The sequence below is a fragment of the Aulonocara sp. 'chitande type north' Nkhata Bay genome, linkage group LG18 (genome assembly GCF_057382095.1).
Source record: "Aulonocara sp. 'chitande type north' Nkhata Bay isolate Kocher_YH1m ecotype deep benthic linkage group LG18, A_spYH_male_GT1.1, whole genome shotgun sequence".
In the NCBI taxonomy this organism is placed as follows: Eukaryota; Metazoa; Chordata; class Actinopteri; order Cichliformes; family Cichlidae; genus Aulonocara; species Aulonocara sp. 'chitande type north' Nkhata Bay.
Genome location: NC_141361.1, coordinates 28,050,626 through 28,070,682, shown reverse-complemented (window position 1 = coordinate 28,070,682; position 20,057 = coordinate 28,050,626). Strand labels below are relative to the sequence as shown.

Genomic DNA, 20,057 nt, shown 5'->3' with positions numbered 1-20,057 from the left:
ACCAATCTAATCACACTTTTTCGCCCTTCCATCATATCCCCAATGTGCCAGAGGGGGGGGAGGGAAAGAGCAGTGACTGAAACAAGACGTGCAACTAATGCTGAGAGTCACATGAAAACACATCAGTGATCGTATGAGACATTTCTCTTCTTAAAGCAAATGCTTGATGTTGGCGAGAGAGGGGAAATGGTTCTTGCAGCCAATCAGCTGTGCATAACTCCAGTCTTATGCTGACAATTTCTTTTTTTTCTGTGCATGTGTGTGTGTGTGGCTTCTACACTCACTCAGATGTACATACATAACGTACAAAAATATACACTCAGAATCATCCGTGTATGTACTCTGCAAATATTACCTCAAGAACTTCACAAAGATGTTCCAGCATTTGAAAACAAAAATATAAAGCAGATCTATCTGAAATATAGTTTTATATTTAAACACACACCTGGTCGCAGATACCAAACTGTACGCACACACAAACACAGATATACACACGTAGACAAAACCCAGGAGGGGAAAAGACATAGGCGCAGCACTTTCAAATGGCTTGTTTTGCCTCAGCATTTCAGCTCCTGAGTCTGCCCGGGTGTTCTGCCAACACAGTTGTTGGCTGCTAAACATGATTGATCGCAGGATTTGTGTCTGCTGTATTAGTCCTGTACACCACCAGTCTCCTGGTCTGCCAAACACTGCGCCCGCCTGTCGCCCCATCAAAGGGTCTCTCTCAGCAAGAATCCCTAACGCTCCACTGAGTCACTTTACAAACACTCGCTGCTGCCTTTTCTCATCCCTCCACCCGCACCCCCCTCAGCCGTCACATCGAGGTGTCTGTACGGTCGTGCAAAAAAGACTGATTGTAGCTTGAATTGAATCGGGGGGAGTCGAGTAAATCTGTCGAGCGTAGGGGAACGAGCATCGCCAGCCGCTTTGTCGGACAAACAACTTTTTAAGCGTAGAAATCAGAATCGCATTGAAGATGACGTTCTGTCTGGCTGCTGCAGAAATTCAGATGTGGTAAATGGATGGGAGCTGCATGCGTGCGTATGCTGAAGTGGAGGCCATTCATTTTCATTCAGAGTAATAACACTCTGAGAACCAAAAGGAGAGCGGAGCACTGTACCAGAGATGTAGAATTGAGTTGTTGAATTGTATACCTAAAGGGCTTTTCTCACTGTTAGATTGCTTTTGGTAATTTCTGGAGATCCTGCCTCATGTCCTGTTTCCTGCAGCTCTAAATGGACTTTAAATTGAGGAGGTGGGGGGGGAATTGAGTGACTGATGCTTCCTTGATGTCAAAAGTCTTTATAGAGCTCACTAGCTACAGAAAACGAAATGATTCATATCTGCTGGGAGTGAGGAAGGTTTCAAAGACACATTTATAGCAGTTCATGCACATGCCTTCCATGCCAAACACAAATTACATTTTTGACATTAAAAATGCCTTAAATCCAGCTCCTGAAATCTTTAGCTTAGAACTCATTGTAAATTGAAGAAAGGAAAAAAATGAACTGGATTTAAGGTGGAAGTCTACAGGGAAATTGTCACTTCAATGAACTAAATTGGACGCTTGAAGGCTTTTATTTGTGACAGGCATTGTGAAAGACCGAGTGTTTTATCCCAACTCATTTGATGGGTCTGTCTGTGTGTCGATAGCTTGCTGGCTCAATCAAATTGACTCCCAAGTGTAGCGGTAACTGACAAAAAGACAGGTTTAAAACTGCTTCACTCAGAACTTTGCAACCACATTTGGAAGGATGGCAAACAATCGCTGTTGGCAATGGCTAAACCAAACCGTGGCATGAAATGAATGAATAACAATGAAAGGCAACAATCTACCATGTGATAGACATGGCTGGCTTCACTAGTGTGGGCCTGAAATAGTTTGTTACATCTATATCCAGACACATTTTCCCAGTGTCACATATTATAGATGCACATCAGCACCTTGCCATAACAGGAAGTTTGAAGTTTCAAAGAGACATCTTTAAAGAAGTCCAGTTCACTTCAGCCGTCGCACCCTTTATTTATGCAATAAACATAATGTGTTTTCTGCATCAAGGCAATAATATTCAAACAGTAAAAGGTTACTTATCCAATTTTTTTTGGACTCTTTCAATGAGTTTTTGAACCAATAAGGGATGCTGATGGGGATTTACTGCAATTTTGCTTTGTACTACAGACAAAATCCAAAATTAAAGCAGATGTCTTGACCTGTAGTCCATAAAATGAATATTATCATCACAATTTATATAGTTCAATTGCACAGCGTCTTTAATTAAAGATTAGAATTAGCATCATAGGATGAAGCCAGATGATCTGGGGTTCCTCCAGCAGGAAAATTGTAAGTAATTTGACTAAAAACCTTAATTGTTTTTACATAGTTTGTGGCCATCACCATCACAGTAGTTCTAAAGTTAAGTTTTTCACAGCAAATGAACAGTTTTTCTATTATGTGTTACACAGAAAATTGGCAGATTTGGTTTGTTTCACGAGATATATAAAAAGAAACAGTTTTGTTATTCCAACTGGAAATTTTAATTGTGGTCTAGGGAGTAGTTTGACTATCTGAATGAGTATATAAGGCATTAGTTAAAAACTACAATAGTATCCCGTCAAACCTGAAGCAGTCTGCTATGCTAAAGGGTTTGACTACATACTTAATCACTGCAGTTTAGAACTAGGCCAAATATGATGCTGTATAAACTTACGATTTCTTCTTTCTTTTTTTTCCAGGTCATTTGCCACAGGCCCTTTAAAAAAGGCTCAGACCTAAGTTTTAAAAAGACAGGAAAAAGCCTTTAAACAAATAGTGTTCCCCATGGAAAGCAATTTTATGTGTTACTCCCTCAGACATGCTCACTAACGTGTACACAAATACAGTCATAGTCAAAGAGAATGGCTGTGTTATGTCCTTGTGTTTCATCAGTTACCAGCAGGGAGCTAACAGCTCATCTCTCAGTGTGTCCTGAAACTGCCTAAAACTAGCACGTGCACACACGTGCACTCACACACCAACACCTTGCCAGAAAGATTTCTCTCTGTATGATTTTAAACACATTTAGTATGAAAATTATAGATTGCCCCAGTAAGGCTCCAGTTTAATACATCAGGGGGACATAAAACTGAAAATTAATGAGCTACATGAATATTCAATTTGTTATAGTGGAGGGAAAAGCAATTAGACAGTGCAACACTACAGAGCTTAGGGCTAGAAAGGTTTTCTGTATTTTTAGGCTCCATTAGTATGTTTGATGCCCTGTTTATTGCAAACCTGACCCCACATATTGCAGCAATCCTTCTTCTGTCACATGTATCATGGGTCAGAGGCAGTCATGTGGTCAAACTTGCAATGAGTGCAAAAAATGTGGACAGCCTTTCATAAGTTGAGTCATTTATAATATAAAATGCGTAATGAGCTGACGAAGGGCTCATAATAAATGCATCAGGTGCAACTCTGTCACACTCACTTAAAGACTGTATGCTCTCACCACAGCATCTATCGGGTCCATAACATGCAGGTGTGCACCCCAAAGACAAACATCAATGCACACATAACAACCTGTCCAATTGTACCTGTCAATAGAAAGTTGGTAGAGAGGAGGAACAAATTTTTAAAAAGATGTAGCCAAATGCTGAAGCACAGTACCAGCTGGGTAGCAGGTCAGGAAAAATCACTAAAGAAATGCACTTATTCTCTTTATATGGTTGCAGCTTAGGATCAGTTTAAGTGTGCATGAAGTTTTCAGTTACTCGATGGTTGAATATAAAGATAATAATTTGGAAGTTTCATCTCACTCTGCATGTCAAAGCTTCTACGTTTCTCTTTAAAACACATCAGTGTGAGCTCACATTGTTGTGTTCCTGAAGGCTCAGGTTCCTAAATAGACTTGTCTAACAGTCCAAACCTTTCTACGTACATAATCTGGTTCACTTTTTCTTTCTTTGAAGTTCTCCACCTCCCTTCACTCATGTTTTGAGTGAAATTCGTTTTCCGAAAGGAGAAAAAATACACAGTATAGTTAGTCTTTGTATTATAGCGGGTAATTTGAGTTTGGTGCATTATGTCTTTGTTGTAACAATGCTTCTTGGTATTACATTTTATGCTCTTGGAAAGCCTCTTTATTTCCACTTAGATGGTTCACATTTGTAAGGAAAATGCGTTTGTGGGTTGAGTAGGAGAGTTGAGTGTGTGTGTTGCTCCCATGAAAACCTTGTCAGATCTTCTCTGCCTGTGCCATACAGCTTGTTCAGCTACTGACTCTTGTTTTGAGCTGCTGGTACTCGGGTATGTGAGCATGGACACTGCTACAGCGGTTAGTTGGCGTCTGCTCCAAGCCTGCTATGTTTAACTGATCTGGACACGGCCTGAGCCGTAAGGCAACTTCTAACATGGTAACAGTAAAATCAAGTTACAGCGTTATTTGTAGAGAGCCTCCACAGTGACTCCTCACAAAATAATTTTCCTTACAAATGTGGCACCATTTACAATATCATTTTCTATTTAGTTATATCAGTTCAGCCAGTAAAATCATTAAAGTGAATTCTTTTAACCATGTATAGAAAAACTGATATGCTGACAGTCCTAAGAAGTGCTTCTTTAAGCAGATTGTGTTTCAAGATTTTAAATTTAATTTGAGGCAAAAAGAAGACGGACTGCAGGGAGCCAATCAGAAAACACATAAAAGCCAGTAATGATGCAGGTAAACATTATATAATCCCACAATAAGCCTAAAAGGATTGTTGTTAGAGCTTCCTTTCAACAAAGTATGGTTTCTTTCCACTGTTAAGCTCTGGAGTAGGAATCTTTAAAGGCAACTCGGTTCACTAAAACTTAATTGTTCTATTGCCAGTGAAGAACGTTAGGGCATTAAAAGAAAAAAGAAACACATTACAAATAGAGACTGAAGTGTTGTATAGAAGAAGAGGACATCTACAAAAAGCTGGACAAGCAGAAGGAGAATTATAGAGCATCCAATTACAGACCTTGATTTTCAAAAAAAACAACAACAAAAAAACGAATAATTGCCAAGTTAGGAATATCAATCTATGACAGAATTCAGCATTCCCTTAAGCTTACCAACCTTATGAAGGAAGGCCAGGGAATAAGAGAGTACACAGATGTAGGTCAGGAAGGACCCAATCAAAGCAATAACACGTCTGGCCGCTGTTCCATTTTCAATGCAGAATTCTCAAGAGGTCTGTCCTTAGGAAGAGACAGCAGAGCCAGGCAAGCACACACTGTGACAATAGCAGGCAGGCATCGTCAATGAACATGCAGCTCGAAAAATATTTCAAAAAAGCACCGCTATAATTCCCAAGAGCCCATTTGAGTTCGGCTGCATTGTTGAGTTAATAAGTGTGAGTGCAGGTGTGTGTTTTAGCCAAAAATGAAATGACGATACATCGTACAGACAGATGGCTGCAGAGGCTGGAAATACCACAGAAGAGGCTGCCTGACATTCAAATAGTTCAATTAGGACACAGCTTCCTAGGTCAAGACAGGCAGAGAGTGAAACGCCATACAGGTACAGCGATTAACAACTTTATTAGACCACCTGTCACAAAAACAAGGAAACACAAATATGTTAGAAGTCTGTCAAAACTTTGTAAATATAAAAATTGCATTGCTATTTATAAGGCAAACTACTGAATTGGAGCCGGCACAGTCATGCTCAAAGTCAGAAATTAATCAAGTCAGAAATTAAACAAGCAAATTTCATACTTAATTAATTTTAACCTTTTATTATTTGTATTTTTTCTGTTTCAAAATATTAGTAAATAACTGTAATCTGGCATTTCCACCCAAAAAAGTAAAAATATGTAAAACTGTAAATTTGAAAATTTATGAATATAATAACAACAATAATATTTTTCCATCCAAGCTATAATTTTAGTTAGATAGCTTTTTAAAACTGACTGATTAACAATTTAAAAAAAAACACGTTTTGGTAATTACTAATGGTTTTAATTTAGGGCGGCTGTTGTGTAAACCTCATAGTTTTTTAGATTGTACATCACTCACTTTTTTTGTTCTACAAAAATACACAAAAAGAAATGTTGTTGTTTTTTATTTGTTGATTTTTTTCCGCTTTTTGCTTCTCTGCTTGTTTTATTTTGTTTTTTAATATTCACTCATTGAGGAATTACAGAGTTGTCTGCATGTGACTGTCAGTCTGCCAAAGACACATCAGGGTGTGACTTTCTGTTCTGACAAAACAAAAAGCTGACTGTGATTTCAGAAAGACCAACAGTGTGGTTCACTTTGGTTTGCCTTGGAAGCTCCACAATATATACTAAGTATTAAGTTTTGATCTAATCAAATTAAATCATTTTCAGGAATAATAGGGCAACAACCCATGCCTCCACATGTTGCCAATAAACATTAATTATATTTCCCACAGAACCATCCAATTACATTTACCAGTAAAGACTGGGAGTCTAGAAAGTAAAGCACTGTAGTTAATTCGATGACGGAAGAGCCTTGAGATTTACAGTGTTTCAGTTTTACTTTGTTGCCTGTGTTCTGATTTCCTCTTTGGGATGCCAACTTGAAAGCTTTCAGCACAAGGAGAATTGGGGCTGATATTTACAGATTTTCCTGTCCCAGTTTGGTTTGGAGACAAACGTAATGGGAATTATCAGGATGCAAGTTTACACTATTTGGTATTTTAGTGACAGTCATCCGAACCTTGTCTCCTAACAGAGGGCCATGGCGCAAGTGTCAATAATTAATGCAGTAAGAATGAATAATTGAATAATTTTCTCCCCATGTGGTGCAACTGGTTTGAGTTATTGGGTCAGTAATACACACAGGAAATCCTTTCAGTTCAAATAATGTGGACATTGGAGATTTGTGGGTCAATAAAGTAGCTTTTTCCATGTTGAAACTTTCACCGTGTGGCCAATTTGTCTGCTGATTGCCACTGATGGATCACAGGTGGACGATGCCGGTGTGAAAATGAGCCCACATAGGTGGATACCAGAGTACCAGAGCCAGCATGGAAAAACGCACAAAAACAGCAGATGCTCACTCAGATCATGGCACAGTTTACACTAACAGAATTTACATAATATTAGAATCCAAGTTAAATCTACATCTCACATTAGTTTCTTAAACAAAGGATGAATTAACGTTTAAAACAATTATATTGCTAAATTAAATAAAAGCCTTAAGGACACTGGGAATGGCATTATGATTACAGTATTCTTAAATATTGCCACTTATTAATATTCTTTCATTATGTAGATTTCACAGGGCGTCATTAAAAAGTAATGAGGGAGGTCGACATGGGATATGAAATAAAGACTTATGGTTTATTACTGATGCAATTTAAGTTGTAACCTTGCCCACAGCTCTGACACTAACTCCGCCCACTGCACCACATTTTGAAATTGAATTGTCCGAGGGGCTAACAGAGGTAGAGTATAGGCTGGGACAGCGACACAGAATGGCACCTTTGTCGCAAAGGGTTCATTGGGATGGAAGGACTAAGACCCTCAATAATCCCCCGACGGTTTAGAACCACTGTCCTGTTCCTGTTTCCACTGTTGGCTCCACCTCCAGTAATGAGTGAAGCCAGAGTTCTCTGAGCCTAAGATTTTCAGCACTGGGTTATCAAGTTTCTATGTCTTAAATGTCTTTAATGGTCAAGAACTGACACCAATTAGCCGACACATGTAAACCAAATAATGGGTAGGTAAATGCTATTGATCACCTAAACATTGTTTGAGACCAAGTCCAGTACTACTGGTGATGATTTTCCATGATGGGCTCCTCCAGGAATAAAATAAACTCCATCAAACTGCAAAAAGCACCCAGGAAAGGCCCAAACAAGATAGCACTGACTTAGCTTCCCAATTCCCCAGATCCTATTTGCAGATGTATCACAAGCCAAATCCATAAAGGTCCTAATTCACAGCATCATCACTGAACCGTTGTGCTCAGCTATACTGAGACTAAAACTGTGGAAGGGTGTAAGGAGAGGAAGTCTTTACACAGCCTTTAAAAAAAATTACAAATACATTATAAAGAAAGTGACCACTGTCATCATCAAGAGCTGCAAAGACAGAACCAACCTCCTGTAAGAGTGTTTCCCAGAAGACATTTAGTGTATTTGATTTGTTAAGAAAAGAAAAATCAAACCAAACCTTAAATTCTGAGAGACTGAAAAGTTTATTACATTTACCTGGATCATCGCTAGAATTTGAGAGTCAATATCTCAGATCTGAAATATTATACAGCATCTTGGTCTGGCAACAATAAATGTGTTTGTGATGTGTTCCTCTCTAAATGCCCCTCAGAACTGCTGCACCATCAGATGGAAAAGCCAGCTATCCATTTGTGTTATTTGTTTAATGACACCATTAAATAGCATAATAGCAAATTAACAAGTTAAAAATAAAAATCTGAAGATCTCACAGTTATAGGAATTACTGGAGATAACATTCAGCCGTAGTAGGAAAAGTTCTTTCTTCGTGAGTCTCTTTATGCTCTGAGTCCTGTTCATTACACTTTCATTTAATTAATCGTAGTTTTCACTTTGTAACAGCGCTTAGTGGCTTAATTAAAAGTTGCAATAGAATGGATCCAAATCATCGCCCCATATGCAATGACGTTCTGCGTATTTTTAATTGTTGACAGGACAAACTTTACAGCATCTATTTATTCTTGTTTGTTTGCATTCATGTAACTTTTTTGTCAATAAATTAAATTTTATGCAGTATTTGCATCAGCTGGGAACACAACAAAGCAAAATAAAACATCAGGCATATGCACATCATTCAGAACACGGGCTTCCCACCTTCTGTTTTACAAGTTTTGCTTTCAGGCGTTAACATCTGGCCCATTGTTACACAAACAACACTTTTTGGGGTGCTTTATGGCGAGGTGGTGTGAACTGAATGGAAACAATAATGGCAAGTGAGACAACCAAGGTGAAGAAGACGGATGATAATGGCACAGAATAAGGGAAAGAATATAGGAGCAGGGCACATGGAGACGGAGAAACAATGTGAAAGAGCTAGCAAGAAAATAGAGACTGAAGTAGGTACTGCAAAAAGATGAAATGAGCCACTCTTATATATGATATGTGTGTGCGCAAAGATTGGAAATGTAAGTTGCTGAGATGCACAGAGTGTGAATGTGTGGAAAATAAGAATAAGAAAGAAGAGCGCACAACTAAGATAAGAGTCCAGACATGCCAACAGAGCAGACACTGGGTTAAAGTTGGATGCGTAGAGAGCAGAGGGGTTGCCGGTAAAGCATGCAATAAAAACAAGGGACCAGCGAGACTGAGACAAGGCACTTGTAGCACACACATAAACAGCATAAGTTTAATCCAATCGGACATCCAGGAGTATTGTATGTTTTAATTGTGCATTCTAGTGTCAAGTATTCTGCCAAACAAAGTTCATATCAAGCAGAAGCAAATTTCCTTCTGAGTGTTGCCAAGAAATATTTTCACAGCTGTGTCTCCTCCTTCTGATGTTTGAGTGTATTGTGTTTATACACATGGTGATTTTTTAGTGTGAAAAACATCAGGAGTCCTAATATGAACCAAAGAAGTAAACACGGATACGGGTTTTGTGCCCAAAGCACACTTGGACATGAGCGGCATGTTCTTTATGAAACGTGAGAAGAGACGAGGAGCAGGCATTAAACTGTCCCTGAAGTTTTGTTATGAATTGTATTTTGTCTGTTCATTCCAACAGATTTCTGTTTTCCTTTGACTTTTTGATGCTGTTACCCTGGGGAGAGTTACCTTCAATGGCACTAAAATGGGGAGGTTGTGTTTGCAAATAACACAACACTCAGCTGTTCACTGTTGAGTCTTTCTTGTCAAATACTGTGGAATTAGATTCTCAAGTTAAGCTTTTCACAACATACAGCAACATGCATATAAGATCCTATATCTTCCTGCTTTACACAGAAAAAGTAGTCATTAGTGGTGTTGGTATATTAAAGTCAGTGTTGGGTAAGTTACTTTAAATTAGTTACATTACTAGTTACTTCTATCAAAAGTAACTCAGTTACTTCAAGTTACTCGTTACTTTCAGAGTACCTAGTTACTAGGGAAAGTAACTTTGGTTTTACTCAGAATTCTCTTGTTAATGTGTTGCTTCCGTAACTGGATACCCAGCAAGATTGCCAGTCTTCTAGCTTGCTTACTTGCCGCAAGTGCACTGTGCCACCTACCAATAGAAAGGAAAAGATAATGTGCATATTTCCACGAGAGAAATCCCACGCCTGGACCGTCATTGACTGCTGCCAAAAAAATCGTCCCGGGCATTTTGACTAGAGACCGGCCCACCATTATAGGAAAAATCATAAAGCCTTTGAATGAAAATAAACACTGTTGTGACAGTGATGTTCACTGTTCTGATGGTATATATGCATCAATCTATCAATTGTTTGTTGTAAGACTCAGATAATTATTTTTTGAGTGAGACATTTTAAATGAGAATAAGAAAGTATTTCCTTGTGCCCCCCTTTCCCTTTTAATGCCCTACATGGACCCCTGGCAACACTTTGCTAGACCCGCCCCTGCACAGTTACCAGCTGTCAGCTACGTAAAAAAGGATCCTGGTGTTATTTGTCTCTCAGAAACAGTTCATAACTTCCCTTCAACTCATTCATGTCACCTAAAAGGTAAACCTGCTTCTCCATCACCTGTTCAGCTCTGATGATTCAGTAAGGACATCTCCTGGTTTCATCTTCATGTTTCCCTCTCACCAGATAACCAAACCATATCATGACCAGCAGCTTTTACAGCTGTGGCTCCAGCAAACATCAGCTGATACTAGAAATTAATATTAAATAAATTCTAACAACAGCTGATCAAGCTTAAACGTGCTGCTGTTGTTTAGCGCGACATCCGCTGGTTTCCTCTTTCTGGCGCAAAGTGAGCGATAAACAAACAAGAGAGAAAAGCCGATCAGCTGATCATTGATCAGTTTCATGATTGAAGTAGAAACAGGAGAGGATGAGAGAAGAAGAGGCAGCTGTGCGGCGTAAACACAGAATAACTCCAGCTTTGTGTCTTTTTCATTGTAGCTGAAGTCCGGGACAAAATGTTCCTTTTCAGCTCAATAGGAAACCCGTAATATTTTCTCTGAATACGAGACGATTCCGTTTTTTACGGGAGGGTTGGCAACTCTTAACCTTATGAACAAAATAAAGTTCAACATCAGTAACATAGCACCACCCAGCTGTATAGAAACTCCGTCATGCTAGCTAGCACGCAGTACGAAAAAGTCAGCATAACGAAAATAAACTCCACCTAAACTTGGTTTATGTCTGACCCAGATGGACTGCAGGTCATAACTTCTTACCTGAAGTTCAGTTCACCTGACACTCTCGGACCGGCGGCCGCTTCGGGTCTCTTCTGTTGCCTCCCTTTTCCTTCATCCACCTGCTGGCCTCCAACACTTGCTAATGTTATTGAATCTGTGGAAGCTCCGCGATGGCCACCACACGAAGTAACGAATAACGAGCCTATCTAAATCCCAGTAACGAGTAATGCGTTCCTGATTTTGGCATAATAACTAGTTACCGTGCTCGTTACCACAATAATAACGTAGTTACTGTAACGCGTTACTTAATAACGCGTTAGTCCCAACACTGATTAAAGTATACATATGGTGTGTTTGCTGACCAAGCACAGAACTCCAACATGATCTCAACAGTGTGACTAAATGACTAATAAGTCTCTAGGAAATGTGACAGACTGGCATTCACCACTTACAAAAGGGTCCCAATAACGTGAATCTGTGTCGTCTGTGTCTGTGAGAAACTAAGTACACCCTTACTACTGCTTCCACGGGATTTAAGGTTTAAGGGTAATTAAGTGCTGTTAATCAAATGCACTTAATTAACTGATCATCAGCAAATGTGACTGCATAAAATAGCAAAGGTTTTAGCAGTTTGCTGGTCTGGAGCATTCAGGTGTTTTAATACGATGCCACAATCTTCCCAGGAGTGGAAGTCCAAGCAAATTCACCCCAAGGTCAGAAAATGCAATCCTCAGACAAACTACAAATAAAAGCACAAACACCTAATACTAAGTGTCAGGCATGGTGGTGCAGGGTTAATGATTTGGGCTTGTTTTGCAGCCACAGAGCAGCTTGCAGTCATTGAGTTAACAAAGGATTCCTCTGTATACCAAACTACAACAGAGTCAAATGTGAGGGTGTCTGCCTGGCAGATAAAGGTTGGTCCAAACCGGGTCATGCAACAGGACAATGATCCCAAGCGCAGCAGCAAATTTACAAAAGAATGACTGAACAAGAAAACATGGGACCCTAAGAGAGCTGTTATTAAATGTCAATAGACTGAAGCAATGTTGTTAAGAGAGTCATATGGAAAGCAAGTTATTGCTGCTAAATATGGTTCAAAAAGCTGTTTAACCACAGGGTGTACATAGGTTTTCACAGGACTTTCACTGTATTATTTTTTTCCCCAAAAAACTGTGTTATGTGAGAGAGTGACCAAAAGGAGTTGAGATCCTCCTTTAGGTTTGGTAGAAAGAAAAGACAGAGAGATAAGTGATGGAGTGAAACTATGAGGAGCAAAGGAGATAAAGTGAAGCCCAATCAGGTCCAGAAGGTTAAGCCCAGCAGAGCACAGGTCTGCAGGAGAGTGGGGACAAATCATGGCCTCGTAAGATAACTGTGCCTAGTGTGATTACAAGACAATATAGCTTGTCTGAAACCCTCTGCTTCTCTTTTGCCATTCTCTTCACAATAATAGGGTGCAGCTAGTTTTGTCTGACTAATATATCCAAATATATTTAATGTACAGTAATAAAGAAACCCGACATTTGATAAGTTGGGAGCCAAAATATGAATTCTACATAAAAACATTTCCCTCTGTTGATCAACTTTATTATTTACAATATGAAAAATGCTGTTTGCATTGTAGCTTTTTATGCATTATACTAGTGCAACATACACATGATCCCTCAATACCAGTGCTGTGTGTGATGTGGAGTGTAATTTCTCAATAGAAGCTTCACCAGCTAATTTGCACAGACGTTCCCCTGTAGTGCACTGCCTGGCTGTTTTTGTGAAATAGTAGGTCACAAAATTACCAATTGGGTTAAGGTACGGGGAAAAAACTCTCCTCGTGGCCATTGAATTAACACACGATCCGCACAAGGTCACTACATGATGTAGGCCAGTACAAAATTAGGACCCCAGTAGTCAAAGTCTGAGAGCCGCCCCACCATAATCACCACCAGCACTGCTTGTTATTCCGTCATCTCTTCCTCCTGCACTTCCTCTTGAAATCTTCATTTCCTTGCCTATCTCCAAAGTGACCTCAGTGCCATACAGCCCAGAAAAAGCTTAAGAAGTATTTTTCCACAGGGACACATAATGAATTCAGACCAAAGGTAAAGATGTTCACACAAGGGAGAAGACAACTGGTTATCTAACCAAAGACCGCTTAGTGTGTGTGTGTGTGTGTATTCTATTAAAAACCTAACTATTTGTCATAGATAAAGTTCATTCACGTGTCTCTGTTGAAACTGCTGTTCTTGCTTTCTGGCGTTGTTTACCTGTCGTGGAAGGCAAAAAGTCAGAAAGTCTTTGGACTGGGAAATATAATGGCTGATGGGAGCCAAGGGTGGACCGTTTGGTAACACAATAAAAAAGGGAAGCATTGCTTGGTTACAACTCTGTGATATGCAGCCCTTTACTTAAGAGGATACAAGGGCAAGTGATTACAAGATTATAATCGGTTAATCTAATATAATCAGTTATGCCATAATCCTTGTAACCATGGACAATGAACTTTCAGTCTTGGTGCCTTTGAAACATTGTAGTCAGGGAGCAGGTCTGTGACCACTTAGTCAGCTGCTGTGTTCAAAGTTACCTCAGTGTGTCTCGATGCAGATGAAACAGCAGTAAAACAGGTTGTGACTGAATGTGATCAGTCAGCCAATTACATGCAATCTCTTTGCGATAATACAAAATTAACTGTGATAAATCAGCCATTTGTTGCAAATATGTTACCATTTAAATACACAGAAATTCACATTAAGTAGAAAATCATATAAACTACTTAGAATCATATTCCAGGCAGAACCTCATAGAATTGAAGCTAAAATTTAAAAATCAATGTTCTATCACTCAAGTACCCGAGAAAGGACAGACAGCATCTGTTTCCTGCAGTGATAAAGACCGCCGTTTCACATTATAAGAAGAGAGCAGGAGAAATAAAAAAAGATGGCAACACTGCCAGCTATGATCAAACAAGTAGAGACAGGCTGCACCCATTTGGCTGCCTGCCCGTTTTCATTTTTTTTTCTTAAAATTTTGAGAGGATTTGATGGAAACCTTGAAGTTTAGTTTCCTTTTTACTGGGGCCTGTTGTGTTCATTTCCAACTAGAGAAGCTTTGCCTGGTTCACAATTCAAACAATCCTTATTTCTTTCATAGTGAATCTTATGAGTAAATTTGATTAGGACATCTTGTATTAGCCTTCACTGATCCAACCCCTGCATTCCTGGTTGCTCGGGCTGCTGCAGGCTCTTTACATCACTTCCTCGTTTCCACGCTGTCAAGCGAAATTCTGTTATCATCACTCTGGTCCAATCGTTTTCTTCCCTGCCTTCTGCAAGCCAATCAGCCCACTAAAATGCTCCTTTCTTCTGAGTGTCTGCCCCTCGGTGTGGATGCTATGAACATAAATTCTAAACCTTGTAAAAAACAGAAATTCTCATTCTTAATGGGAAATCTCAGATCTGTCTTTACATATTTGAGCCCATTTACAGTTTGGTTTATAAAAGTAAACACTATTAAAACCTGCAGCCTCAAAGACCGATCTGTGTGATCTATATTGCAATACATAAAATTAGTCTTTCAGTCATAAGCTGGAAAAATCTCCCTGTCTACAGGCGGTGATTTACACCAACCTGGACTAAACCCAAAGCTGAATCAATGTTTTCCACGTTGACTGCTCCAGCTCCACATTATCAGATTGAGGAGGTTCAGGTCTTTTAGCTTTTGCTGAACAAGTGGCTTAGCTGCTTTTATCTGTCACAGTTGTCCCAAGTGACCGTGACGGGAGAAGCTTTGTTTTACATTGCACCGTCAGTGGGAGAAGAACTCAGAGCAGCCATTAAAACAAGCAAAGATAAAGAAAGCACATGTGATCACCAAAGACGAGGGTGACGAAAAGAAAGAAAGAAGCTCCAGCTGGCACATGGATATATGAGCAAGAAAGAAAAGTAGGAGAAATGGGATAAAGACAAACTGAGAAAGGGACCTTTATATTGTTACTTTCTCTTCTTCATTCATACAAAGAACTGTGTGCACTTGAAAAGGAAAGAAGCACGCTTTTTTTATTCTGCAAAGTCATAAAAATAGAGGAAAACTACCAAGTTGTTGCCATTAGATTCATTGTTATGCATCTTAGGTGACCAGTGTGTCTCTGTCTCACACTGGAATTTATCAGGATACACACACACACACACACACACACACACACACACACACACACACACACACACACACACACACACACACACACAAAATTGCTCAGGGACCTGTTCTTGCTGTTCTGTCTTGCTCTCTGTCTCTGCACATACTGTTTGATTCAGTCAGCGTGGAACAGAATGTGGAAAAGCAAACGTCGGTTGGCTCACATCACAGTTCTCAGCCGAGGGGAGAAAAAGGAGCAGATCCCAGAAAACACAGAAAGTTTGGATCATCTGTTGTCCTTCTCACGCCCACAGCAGGGAACTGCTGTTAAATATTCATTACTGTGATCAGGACCAAATTTTCATACAGTATTTTAGATTTCCTTGTTGTGTTGAAACTTGCCCAACAGAGCAGGGCTTGTAGGCTAATTCAGTATGTTGCCATCCCAGGGTGCTGCGGGCTTCTTCAAATTATGCGTGGGATGGACTTTGGAATGTGAGCCTTGATGCACCAATGATAGCAAAATGATTCAAAGAGGAGCAAAGTCCACGTTAAGAGGTTGGTGTCACAAGAAGGTGGTGCCAGAGATCATATTTTAGTTACATGCGTATTATATTTTGATCTTTGTTTTGTTCAGCTTTCATTCTGATTTGTTTCATTTTGTAAAATTTCCTTTCATTTAGTGATTTAACCGACTGGCATTGATCAGTGGATATTGAAAAAATATGTGATGGAAATAGCCACTGTGATGTCACCAACTGATGAACAAACTCATTTTGTGAAGCATTTTCATATTTCATTCTTGGTGTTATAACCGAAAATGATAAGAAAGAATAAGGAAACAGAAACTTTACAATGAACTTAGTGCAATGGTGCTAAGGGCAAGAGTTGCCCCCTGGTGGCCATTCTTGGTTTCATTGTCATTGTTATCTTCATCCATCCATTCTCTTCTCTCTTCCCCTCTCTTCTCTTCTGCTTATCCTTGTCAGGGTCGCGAGGGAGGAGGGGGGCAAGAGGCAGAGTACACCCTGGACAGGTCACCAGTCTGTTGCAGGGCTAACACATAGAGACAGGCAACCATTCACACTCACATTCACACGTATTATCATTCTTTTTATTATTATTAGTAGTAGTGGTGGTGTTCCTTGCAAAAAAAACACCCTATGGGCGGTTTTTGTCAGACCTGTGGTTCTTCACTTATGTATTAAAAGAAAGACATTTATGTTAATTTATAATATTCTTTCGAGCATCATTATATGACTGTACATTAATAAACACCAAAGAAAATAATTAATATATAAAATAAATACATCTATTTATTAATCATTTGTTTGGTTTAATGCAGAATAAATAATAGGAATAGACACGTGTATATACACTATAACTATTAGAGTAAGATGATGATGATGATGATGATGATTATTATTACCATTTCTAATGGCTACCAGGTAACCCAATGCAGAGCAGTTAAGCCAAGGCCATCTTTTATATACAGTCTATTCACTTAACAAGTGTGTGTCAGTGTGACACCAGCAGGTCCACTACAAGCATCTTTTCGCGATGTGTCACTGTGTAAATGTGGTGACCAAAGACATGTCCAGTGTAATTCACAGCAAAGTGATATTGACTATCTATAGAAGGGAGGGCAGTGTGAAGAAGTGGCCTGTTGCATGGAAGGACATGTTTCTTCCTGAAAAACACTTAGTCCACAATCACCACTTGTGATTTCATTAAGAAACTGTCAGTGTCAGGGACACTAATCAATACAAGTATGAGTGTATGTAGTCGTAGAAAGAGCAGGATTACCTGTCGCATGTCAGACAACATTTCAACTTGTCTCCATAGAATAACGAAGACTGAGGCCCAGAGACTTTCTTCAGCACAGACAAAACGAAGCAAAAACAAACAGGAACAAGCGGATCGTGCTATCATTCAAAGACATTGTTCACCTAAAGTCATTTTATAGTAATAACTAATCTGTTATGCTCGGGCTACCGCAGCATTGTACACTTTATTTTCAGTTGTTAAGCACTTATGTAAATTCACGTTATGTAAATTAGGCTCTTTATTGCTACCAGCAACTGAAAACATTACTCAGGATGCTAATTCAAACTAGCTGGAAAGACAAGCAAAATAATGTGATACACAAACCCCGTGTAGAGACCATTACTTTAAAAGTCTCTGTGCTTTTAGGCTGATTCAGATAACGGCGGAAACTAAAAGATGTGTGTGTGTACGTTTGGTGTGTGTGCAGCTGTCCTGTGGCCCAAAGACAGACACGCACTTACCGATGGTCATTTCAGTGTAACGTTTCACCAGTTTGAGGTTCCAAACCATAATTAGCTCTGCTATAGAAATGAGTATATAAACCAGCTGTAGGTTTTGGTTCACTGGTTCACATCACTGGAGGAAAGTTATTCAAACTGAAAACTATTGCTTTAACTGCCAGAAAACAGAAATGGTTGAATCACTGTTCTGTATGGTTTTCAAAGATTTTTTCTTTCTTTTTCATTCACTTTTAAAGTAGTTCTGATGTGCATATATGCAGCTCTGGAAATGATTCTGAATCAGTGACCTGTGATTTTGCTGTTCTAAGTAAAGCTGGGAAGACTTTGAATCTCTGTTTTTGCTTTGTGCTTTTTCACATTGCCTGTTTGATTTACTAGAATATTGAGTGTCTTGAGGTGTAGACAGGATTTAATTTCACTCTTTACACTGAGAGCATCTGCTGAGTCACATATGAGTAATGTTACCACTCTATAAGCTGCAAGCACAACACTGACATATGTTAGAAAAACATTCGCCTAAATGTTCAGCTGATATACACCCACCAGCCACTTTATTAGGTCCAGCTGTTCAACAGCTTGCTTATTTAAGTCAGCCAATCATATGTGATTCAGAACATGGTATGTTTGCAGGTGCCAGCGAGGCTGTCTGAGTATTGCAGCTGATCTGAGGGGATTTTCCCACACAGAAAGGACAGGCTCTCCTCTGCAAGTCCTGCAAGGTGACTGAAAGTCTCCTCCATCCCCATATTGACTCACCTGTCTGATGGCGGACAGTAGCTTTCCGTAGCAGAACACAATCACCAGGAAGGGCACGATGAGGCAGAATATAAACAGACAGATGATGTAAGAGATGTTATTTGCTGTCTTGGCTGTCCAATCAACAGAGCAGGTGGTCCCAGGTCCCTCTGGGCCGTAGTGGCTCCAGCCGAAGAGCGGCGGCAGGGTCCAGATAAGTGAGTACGCCCAGGACATGATGATGCCAAGGGAGATTTTACGGTAGTTGGAGGAGTCCGCCTCAGTGGGAGCCATCATAGTGCTGTAGCGCTCATAGGAGAGGACAGCCAGAGAGATGAGGGACACAATGCCTAGAGCACAGAAATACAAAGGTAGGCATTATATGCACATGTGGTACAGACACATATGGTATTTCCCCCTTACTATTCAGATCATTAAAGTCTTTTTAGTTAGTTTGATGTTAATTAAAGAAAGATAACCAGAGTAAATATATAATGCAGTTTTTAAATTAGGATTTCGTTTAGTAAGGGAAAAAGTTTCCAATCCTACCCGACCCTGTGTGAAACGTAATCTAGTAAATGGTTGTGCCACCCACGGCAGCAAGAACTGCAATCAAGAGTTTGTGATAACTGGGAGTGAGTCTTCCACATCGCTGTGGAAGAATTTTGATCCACTGTTCTTCGGTTCAGCCACACTGGAGACTTTTTTTAACAGCGTGTTTAAGGTCATCCATAAGCATCTGAATCTGACTTGAGTTGGGATTTTGACAAGGCCACTTCACAACCTTCATTTTGCTTTTGTTCTTTGTTTTCTCTTTTTCTTTTTTTGAGACATTCAAAGGTGGACTTGCTGCTGTGTTTCGGATCATTACTCTGCTGTATAAACCAACTGCTCTTGAGCTTCAGGAAATGAACCGATGGCTGGATATTCTCCATCCGGAATTTCTTTGCAGTGAGCAGAATTCATGGTCCCATCATTTAGAGCAAGTCACCCAGAAGCAGCCCCAGACCATCACACTAGCATCACCATGCTTGACTTTTCAGATGGTGTTTTTTTTTTTTAATGAAATGCTGTGCTAGTTTTACACCAGATGGTGAAAGTTCAACTTTTTTCTCCCCAGTCCACAGAATATTTTCCAGAAAGTTTTGGGGATCATCAAGATGTTTGTGCAAATGTGAGACGAGCCTTTGTGTCCTTTTTGGTCAACAGTGGTTTTCTCCTTTAAACTCTCCATGGATGCCATTTTTGCCCAGTCTCTTTCTTTTTGTTGAATCATGAACTCTGGCCTTAACTGAGTGAAGTGAGCCCTACAGAAGTTTAGATGTTGTTCTGGATTCTTTTGTGGCCTCATGGATGAGTCGTCGATGCACTCTTGGAGTACTTTTGGTAGGCTGGGAAAGTTCAGAAGGTTCAGTACTTTTCTGAGTTTTCTCCATTTGTGGACCGTGGTCCAATGGAGTCCCAAATTTTAGAAATGGCTTTGTAACCCTTTACAGACTGATAGATGGCAGTGACTTCTTTCCTTTTCCTTCATTAGCTCTTGTGTATTTAAATCTTCAGTTTGCTTCTGTTTGTTGTACTGTGTAGTCTGCTTGTTTGTTTCCTGCTCGT

The 20,057-nt window shown here is 39.7% G+C and overlaps 1 protein-coding gene across 1 annotated transcript in view; it reads right to left on the bottom strand.

Annotated features, from left to right (window-relative positions):
* The window catches only part of LOC147308848 (vertebrate ancient opsin-like), an 81,250-nt gene that overhangs the window by 44,584 nt on the left and 16,609 nt on the right, over positions 1 to 20,057 (bottom strand). The window contains exon 2 of the mRNA XM_086271171.1: positions 18,468 to 18,796. Coding sequence (XP_086127297.1) covers positions 18,468 to 18,796 — 329 coding nt within the window. The remainder of the gene's footprint in view (positions 1 to 18,467; positions 18,797 to 20,057) is intronic.